Here is an 8818-nt window from a genome sequence, read left to right as displayed (position 1 = left end):
GAGAGAACTGCAGCTGGATAAAGCATTTTCAGAAAGTTAACTAAAGTCACTATTACTGTTCACCAGTGGTGTTATGTTGATTTTTTGTGGCCAACAGTTGGGGTAGAAGAAGTATAAACAATTAGAAAGTTTATAAAAGGTCATGTTCGATAATAAAGAGTTGCCATCTGAGACCGTCTGTGGTCTGTGCTTTGTGTGGCGACCGCCTCACGATGCAGTGTATATACCAGTGATAGCTGGTGCCCACCACGTGGAGCTACGGCCTGAGCAGCGTGGTCGGTCTGGAGCCACGCGGGGTCCCAGCGACTGGCAGCCCTGACCCGCTGGGGAGTAGCAGGGGAGGCGGCGCTGGTGCAGCTGAGAGTGGCGGGTGGAAGCCACAGGCAAGTCCTGACCTGATTTTCTCCTATCAACACACCTGGAAGCAGGTGAGGCACCAACTAGTGATAATGGGAAATAAATCTAAAGAGGAAGAGACTATTTTGGCTACATAGAAAGCTGTGTTAAGAAATAAGGGAATTACTACTTCAGACTATGCCCTTTGTAGTATATTGCTGTGGACTAGATCATAGGATTTTGCTACTGATCCTGACACAGCATTTAGTGTTAAAGGTTGGAAAAAAAGTCAGGGACAAGCTGTGGGAAGTCACCTGAGCGGGAGATAAAACTATTGTCAATCTAGTTGTTACTTGGAGATTGCCTTTTGAGGCATTAAAAGAATGGAAAACAGCGGGAACAAGCAGAGTACAAGGTGGATGAAGATTTGGGGTTGATAAAGGAGTCTGATGGGAGGGATGAGTCAGATGGGGCCTCTGATGGGGAACTTGTTGCATACATCCTTGAAGAAAGTGCAGGTGCCCATGGAAGTTACCAGGCAGGCTACCAAAGCTTCCAGGAAAGTTGCCAGAGCTTCTGGGCTGGATGCTGAAGCTTTTGGGAAAGCTGCTAAGGATTCCGGGCAGACTGACAGAGTATCTCCTTCTCAGACTCCTAAGCCTCTTTATCTCACCTGCACAGCAGCTTTCAGCGGTGCCTCTATACACTACACCACTGTGCCAGTTAGCGGAAATGTCTTTGGCAGAGAGACAAACCCAGCTGTCTGCCCCCTGCTCCCCTCTGACGCTGTTGAGGCAGGATGGGAATGAACAGACTTTGTTCAGAAGGCTGAGACTATAACTGATTTATTTCAAAATACATCACTCTTTTATACAGAGCTTTGTGCAGACCAACTCTATTGGTCCTGAAGTGAAAACATCTCAACGTATTGGTGTGCAGTGGATGACATACAGTAGTAAAACCTAATTATAAACAATTTGAACAAGAGAGATAAAGAACTTACATTCTTTCTCAACACTTTCTCAAGCTTCTACCTGGTTAGAAATTTATGGTTTTTCTTTGAATCTAAGACCTACACCCCTCCACTCTAGCCCAGCCATTTGCCCCCCGCCCCCCTCTGAGCTGCATGAACAGTTTGCAAGGTCGTATCCTCCACTGCCAGACAGTGACAGCAAATCAAGTGAAGAGTCACCCGCAGTAACACCTGAGGTGGGGCAGGGAACTGTTGGCAGTTCAGCTTTTAAGTGATCTAGCCCTACTGCCCCATGGACTTTGCCTCCGTGTCAAGTAACTGTGCTTCCATGACAGCCTCAGAAGTTTTGGGAATTTCTTAGGAAGAAAGCAGCTGAATAAAAAAATTGGGACCTAATAGAAAGATTTGGTGCCCCAAAAGTACCTCAGGAGGAGAGTGTTAAGGCAAATGTTGCCTGTGATAATCCTATGGCTTTTCCAGTTTTTAATGCAGTTCTTGGAATAGGGCAGGATGACAGTCATCATGTCTTTGCCTGGAAGGTTGTGCAAGATCTCCAATTGAAAGTGGCTCAGTTTGGTATTAATTCCTCAGAGGTAATGCAATTAATACATGTAATTAATGCAGTATGCTTGTACCTTATGACATCATGCATCTTGCTACAGTTTTATTCCAACCAGTACAGTATGGTGTGTTTCAAGAAACTCAGAGGTGAGTGGCTGAGCACACAGCTTTAACAAATATGCAGCTGCCTCAACACGACTCGTCATGCTGTGGGTGTTGATGCCTTATTGGGCACTGGGCCTTTTGCTAACCCAGATTTACAGGCAAGGTGGGATCCTTCAATTTTGACACAAACTCGGCAAATAGGCATGAGTGCTTTAATTAAAAAAATGGAAATGGCAGCTCCAAAACAGAGATATGTTACTATACAACAAGGGATGAGAGAACCATTTTTGCAGTTTGTGGAAAAGCTTGCTGCAGCTATTGAAAAACAGGTAGATAATGAACCTTTGTGACATAGATTGTGTATAGAATTGGTGAAAGAAAGTGCAAACCCAGACTGCAGAACGATTATTGACACCTTACCTGGGGAGCCCACATTGCCTGAAATGGTTACTGCTTGCTCAAAAGTTGGTTCAGTAGAGCATAAAATGGCAGCTCTTGCTGCAGTTCTAAGACCACCACCGAAATGCTGTAATTGTGGACAGCAAGGGCATGTAAGGGCACAGTGTAATACCCAGAAAATAACATCTAAGTCAAATGCAAGCAGCAATGTTATGTGCAATCATTGTGCTAAATTTGGGCACTGTGCACGAGTAAGTATCATGCAAATGGTCAGCTGTTGCAGGGAAATGGGAAGAAGAACACGAAGGGGTGTGTGGGGACACAAATAACCTGACAACCATTAACAGCAATTATGGGCCTTCCCAGCACTGCAAAGCTACCCATTTGCAAACAGTATTCAGGAGCAACAAGTGGGTCCACAGGGATTGATGTACCCACCACCGACACAGTAACTATTTTGACAAAAGAAATCTGCAAAGTGCCCCATGACACCTATGGCCCAATAGGACGTGGATTGAGTGCATTTCTGATAGGGATATCAAGTACTACACTTAAAGGTATTCATATGCATTTAGGACTTATTGATGTTGATTATTTAGGACAGAGTCATGCTATGATATGAATTGATGACTGCCCTATTACTATTCAGGAAGGAACTTGCATCACTCATCTTGTAGCCTTTGTGAGTTTTGTTCCCAATACAGTAAGTACCTCAAGTGTTCCGGACTGAGAAAGTAACGGAGACCCATCCAGAAAAGACATGCATCCTCACAGCCAGTGGATATCATCCAGGGACTGTATCGGTAACAGGTTTGATTGACACTGGAGCAGATGTTACAATACTCTCATGACTGCGTTGACCTCAATCGTGGCCTCTCACTCGTGCAAGTTTTGGACTTATGGGGTTGGGTGGTTCTACAACAGGTGGCTTGTCAGCCATTGTAATTCATGTGAAACATCCCGATGGCCAACAAGCTAACATCAGACCCTCAGAATTACTGGGATTTTTAATTACTATTATTACAGAATTAGTATGGATTTTTAATAGGAGCCGCTGTGATGCAGGGTGGTGAATGTCCAATTGTAGCCTTGACATGGTTAACAGATAAACCTGTCTGGGTTGATCAGTGGCCCCTTACTACTGAAACGCTTACTGCCCTGCAAGAATTAGTCACAGAACAATTGCAAGTGGGTCATATTGAAGAATCATTCAGACCCTTGAATACCCCTGTTTTTGTAATAAAAAAGAAATCAGGAAAATGGAGACTTTTACATGATTTACAGCACATAAATGCTGTAATGGCAACAATGGGAGCTTTACAACCAGACTTTCCTACACTGACCAAACCTGGCTAAAAGATACATTGAATCAGATATATATCACTAATACTTTCTGAAAGACTAAATATGGTCTGCAATAATTCTAAAGTTCATCAGCTGCTTACATTATTCTTAAAATGTAAAATTGTACTGCTGTCAAAAGTAAGAACCTTCCTCAAACTCCTAAGTAAAAGGTTGTTTGAAACATATTATTTCAAACAAGAAGTGTTTCTCAAATATTTTACAAAACCTAGTGAAAATATTATTTTCTTGCAAAATTTCACATTCCTGTACAGACCCAAGCCAATTGTGCTTAAGCAATAATAATTACTCACACTATTACTGTGTTCTTCTACGCTACAAAGTACATATTATTTAATGTCAGTAACTTCATTTTATAAGCTAAATTAATAGTTTAAGACTTTCCATTAAGAATCAAAGTGTATCTGACAGTATTTCAGAGATTAAAATGTATGAAAATACCACAAATACATAAAATTGCAGTCCTATACAGCATGTGAACATAGTAAAATACAATGATCATGACAGTTACATTTTTCCATTCTAATCTTTTTCTGAAGCTTTGCATGTGTACCAGGTAACTGGGCTAGGCTTGGTGTATCACTGTAGAGCCCCAGGAGCTCTGCTCCCAGTCAGCTGAATGTTAGCACATGGGCACCAGCCCTGGGCAGGGGCCAGTACAGGGCCCCTCCTGCAGGAGAAGGGATCGGGCCCTGCTCTGTAACTTTCATTTTGGCCACTTCTGTGAACAGGTAAGAAAGGTCAAAATGAAACCTTTCCCAGGTATTTCCGTCTGCTTTATCTTTTTGGCGCCAAAACTCTGGGTCACAGATGGCCTGGGTGTGTGCTGAGCAATGCAGCCCCCACGAAGTCCTTGGTTTCCCCACAAGTTGCCATGCCTTGTTCCCAGGTGTGCCCAGCTCTGACAGGAGCAAGAGTCTACAGCGCCGTGCCCTGCCCAGCCACTTGGAATCAAGTGGGCATGTGCCTTGGAGATTTGCAGGGGTCCTTGATCTTCATGTGGAAGCTCCGTGTTCCCTGTCCGGCATGGCAGAGGGCTGGTGGGCTGCCGTGCTGCCAGCTGAAGAGACGCCGCAGCCAGGCGTTTTCTAAGGAGTCCAGGCAGCCTAGGGAGATCTCCTGCCTAGGCTTGCTTTCACTGCCAGGGCTATAAAGGGCTTTTTCTGCTGCCCTTTTCTTTCTAAGGGCTTTGGAGCTGTTTATAAAACCCTCGACACCAGCACAGGACAACAGGTAAAGTGTCAATACCCGCGGCAGTTTCTCCCTAAGCTCTGCTGTCTGGCAACAGGGCAGTTTGGCACAGCTCGCTGTGTCATGGCACGAACGCTCGCTCCGTGTTCCCTGTGGTCTCGTGCAGGGAGTGACTTCTCAAGTTAATGGTGGCCAATGTCTTTGTAGGTGGCCATCAAGATAATGTCTCTTCAGGAGAAGATGTCTGAGGAGCTGGCTGTCAATGAAATCTTGGTGATGAGGGACAGCAGGAATCCCAATATTGTCAGCTACTTAGACAGGTTGGGGTATTCTCACGTCTATGTAGCTTTAGACATCTGCATGTGCACGGGAGGAGTTTGCAGCTGGCTTTCAGTAATCTCTTCTGGCATGTGTAGCTTGGAGAGCAGTTGCAAAAGCCTGGGTCAGGCCCTCGGGTGCCTGAGCCGTGCCCGTTCCTCTCTCTCCATGCCGTGGTTTCCTTCTTTCAGCTACCTGGTGGATGCGGAGCTCTGGCTGGTGATGGAGTTCATGGACGGCGGCACGTTGTTTGATGTGCTCAGGGCAGTGTACCTGGAGGAAGGACAGATAGGCGCCGTCTGTCGGGAGGTGAGGCGTCCCGCTTGTGCTTCCCCTGGCCTGCCCAGGATGGTTCTTGTCAGCTGGTGGTTAAGGAGAGCAGAGATTTCTTGGCCCCGGCTTTCTTTTGGCGCTGCTCTCACGACACAGAGCAGAAGAAAGAGCATTAATCTGAAGGGAACTGCCTGCTGGAGTCCCCGCACGCCTTAGGCTCTGTTCTTGCACACTTCCATGCTGTCCGTCCTCTGGCGCTTGTGCACACTCACTTGTTTCGTTTCCTGGCTTGCTCCTCTCAGCTTTGCCTCTGAATGTTTGTCTGGAGCCTGTCCGTCTGTCCGACATTCCTTGACATTCTAAGCCCGCATGCGGGTGGCAGAATTTCAAGCCGAGGGCGAAGGAGATGTCCTCAGCTTCAAAGCACGGCATTGCAGCCCAGATGGCGAGGGATTCTGAAACAGGTCTAATATGCTGCTTCCTCCTCTGCTGCCACAGGGCTTGCAATGAAATCGTTGCCATGCTGCTTGCCAGCCAAAGGTCACGTGCTTGGTACCAATGGCAGGATGGACTCGTGCGAGCTCAGATGCCTTCGCTTTGAAATATCCAAAGCACTTCTAAGAGCGTTGAAGCAGCAAGCTCTTGCTCTTGACAGCGCCGTGCTAGTGCTCCCTCCTTCACAATTCCCTGAGAAAGCTGTCAACCTCTTGGAGCCCTTTTCTTTCTTCTGGGATTAAATCAGATGCTGAATGTTAACTTTCCTTCCCTCCTTTCTCTCTCAGTGCCTGCAAGGACTGCATTTCCTTCATTCCCGCCAAGTCATCCACAGGGACATCAAAAGCGGCAACGTTCTCGTGGGCATGGACGGATCTGTCAAGCTGGGTGAGTATCGCCCCTGCTCAGGGGCAGCCTTCCCCGCGTGTGCTGTGGGGCTGCTTTTTGGTGACTGCCACTTCCCCAGAAGCGCTGCTCAGCCAGCGCGTGAATCGTGAGGGTGTTTCTGAAATGGCCAATGCCCTATTTCCCTGGCTCCAGCCACGGGGAAGGCGAGCTCAGCTGCCTTTTCAGCTAGACTGGGCATGGCCTTGGCAGGCTTGGAGTGGGCCATCCTTTAGGCCGGTTTGCCAGCGGTGGCTGGCTTTGACAGGCTTTGTTTTTCTCCTCAGCTGACTTTGGCCTCTGCGCTCAGCTCAGCCCTGAGCGCAGCAAGCGCAGCTCCAGAGTGGGCACTCCCAGCTGGATGGCCCCGGAAGTGGTGAGAGGAGAAGCCTACGGCCCCAAAGTGGACATCTGGTCCCTGGGGATCATGGGGCTGGAAATGGTGGAAGGGGAAGCTCCTTACGAGAGGATGGCCCGTGTCAGGGTAAGGTGCAGCTTAGAAAAGGGGCTCTGTGTGGAGAGAGCTGTTGTGGCTAGGAAAGGAGCAGCTAGAGTGTCCTCTTCCATCCATGTGTTGTAGGTTTTTGAACTGATAGAAACGAACGGGCCCCCGAAACTGCAGAACCCCAGGCACCACTCGGCTCTCCTGCGCGACTTTCTGCGCTGCTGCCTGCAGGCAGACGAGGACAGGCGCTGGTCTGCCCAGGAACTCCTGCAGGTGAGAAAAAGCAAAGGGGCAAAAAGCCCTGCCAGCTGAGGACACCTGCATCCAGGGATCAAGAGGAGTGTGGGCTGCGTGGGTGAGGCAACTTCCAGGAGAGGAAGGCCCACGGGGAATGTGCTGCCCTCGGTCCTCTTGGTGTGTCTTTTGGGCAGCCAAGGAGTCCTGCTTGGGCCCGTGAGGATGTGCTCATGGAAAGTAACGGGGGTTCCCTTCTTTTTGGTTTTTCTTCCGGGCAGCATCCGTTTGTGACCTCAGGCGAGCCAGCCTCCAGCCTGGCTGCTCTGGTCACCTCAGCCAAGCAAGTGCTGGAAGACTGGAGAGGAGACGCTTGCGCCTGAGGAGGCCCTTGTGCCGTGCCAGCTCCGAGCAGGGGCAAGGGGATGTGTTGTGTTTGGGCAGAGATTCAGCCATCCCCTGACTTTTTAATAAGGGGCTGTGCTGTAGATAGGAAATGTAATGGTTCCGGAATTTTCTTAGTTTAGCTAGGTTCAACTTAAACCGTTGTTGGGGTTTTTTTTTCATGAAAAGATTAACTTTTAAAACTTAAGGAAATTCAGGCAGAGAATTCAAAGGACTGTAGAATCTAGATAGCTTAGATAGTAGAGGATAGTTTAGCTTAGAATATAGTCTTGTTAATTTAGGTAAGTTCTGAGCTCTCTTTTAAGTAGAAAAGAATGAATTGTCATAATCAGAATTAAGCTGTGAGAGGAAAAGCTGTGATGCAGCAGAAGTGCACTGTGCAGGCGCTACAAGCTGTCAGCCTGATCAGGCCAGCTGCAGGGCAGAATGATAAAGATGCAGAAGTAGTGAGGGGACACTTTGTTTCAGCCAGAGTGGCAATAAAACTCTGACATAGGCCGAGCGTTGGAAGACTCCCTTCCTTGCCATGCTCTAGCTAAGCTGGACAGTCCCTTGCAGAGGCCCAGAGATCACGCTGAGGTAAGCAGCTTTGCTTACCGCAAGTGGGGAAAGCAAGTGCAGGAAAACTGGCGTGCAGACGCCTGCGCCTGAGGAGGCCCTCGTGCCCTGCCAGCTCAGGGGAGGGAAACGGGGATGGATCGTGCATAGGCAGAGCTTCAGCCATCCCCTGAGTTTTACGAGGAGCTCTGCTGTAGATAGGAAATGTAATGTTTTGAGGTTTTCTGAGCTTAGCTGTCTTTAGTTAGGACTAGAGACCATAGAAGGCTTCATTCATGAAGCATTGTTTAGAAAAGAGTAGAGTAGTGTTGATGTAGGGAAGCTCAGAATTATCCCTTAAGGAGAAATGAATGAATTGTCATCAGAAGAATTGAGCTATCCAAGAAGAATGTGGGATTGAGCAGATCTGGAGCAGGCATGTCCCACGAGTTGTCTGCCTGAACTGGCCACCTGGAGGAGGCCACCTGGAGGACAGATTGAGGAAGATGAAGATGGTGAAGTAACCAGGAGATGCTCTGTTCCAGCTCTTGCTTTCAGCATGACTGGCAATAAAACCTCTAAACCCCCCAGAGCCCTGGAGTATTCCCTTGCGTGTCACGCTGTGCCTAAGCTGGTCAGTGCCTTCCAAGCTGTGCGCTGCGGACGGGCTCTCCCGTTCACGGCTTTGCGCTGCTTCCGAGCGGCCCAAGGCTCTCCCCCTTGCCAGAGTGGCCCTGGCCTGCCCCACACACCTTCCCCGACAGCTGCCCCACACCGCCCCACCTGCCTGGCTGAGATGT

General features: G+C 48.3%; 1 protein-coding gene across 1 annotated transcript; it reads left to right on the top strand.

Annotated features, from left to right (window-relative positions):
• Window positions 1-1601: 1601 nt before the first annotated feature.
• On the top strand, window positions 1602-7459 carry LOC144248339 (serine/threonine-protein kinase PAK 3-like). The gene is made up of 9 exons (XM_077790423.1): window positions 1602-1623; window positions 1790-1902; window positions 4922-4969; window positions 5135-5247; window positions 5437-5554; window positions 6301-6400; window positions 6685-6881; window positions 6978-7133; window positions 7358-7459. Exons 1-9 carry the CDS (start codon window positions 1602-1604, stop codon window positions 7457-7459), a joined length of 969 nt encoding a protein of 322 aa, XP_077646549.1.
• The last annotated feature ends 1359 nt before the right edge of the window (window positions 7460-8818 follow it).

This window comes from Lonchura striata, chromosome Z, assembly GCF_046129695.1.
Source record: "Lonchura striata isolate bLonStr1 chromosome Z, bLonStr1.mat, whole genome shotgun sequence".
NCBI lineage: Eukaryota > Metazoa > Chordata > Aves > Passeriformes > Estrildidae > Lonchura > Lonchura striata.
The sequence above is the reverse complement of the archived record's forward strand: the minus strand, read 5'-3'. Positions and strand labels throughout refer to the sequence as shown.

What these genes read in the sequence shown, in the direction of transcription:
- LOC144248339 (XM_077790423.1), top strand. Translation starts at nt 1,602, where the DNA reads ATGGACTTTGCCTCCGTGTCAA. An exon ending in ACACCAGCACAGGACAACAG is followed by an intron (nt 4,970 to 5,134) that starts GTAAAGTGTCAA and finishes ATGTCTTTGTAG; the next exon opens with GTGGCCATCAAGATAATGTC. An exon ending in GGACGGATCTGTCAAGCTGG is followed by an intron (nt 6,401 to 6,684) that starts GTGAGTATCGCC and finishes TTTTCTCCTCAG; the next exon opens with CTGACTTTGGCCTCTGCGCT.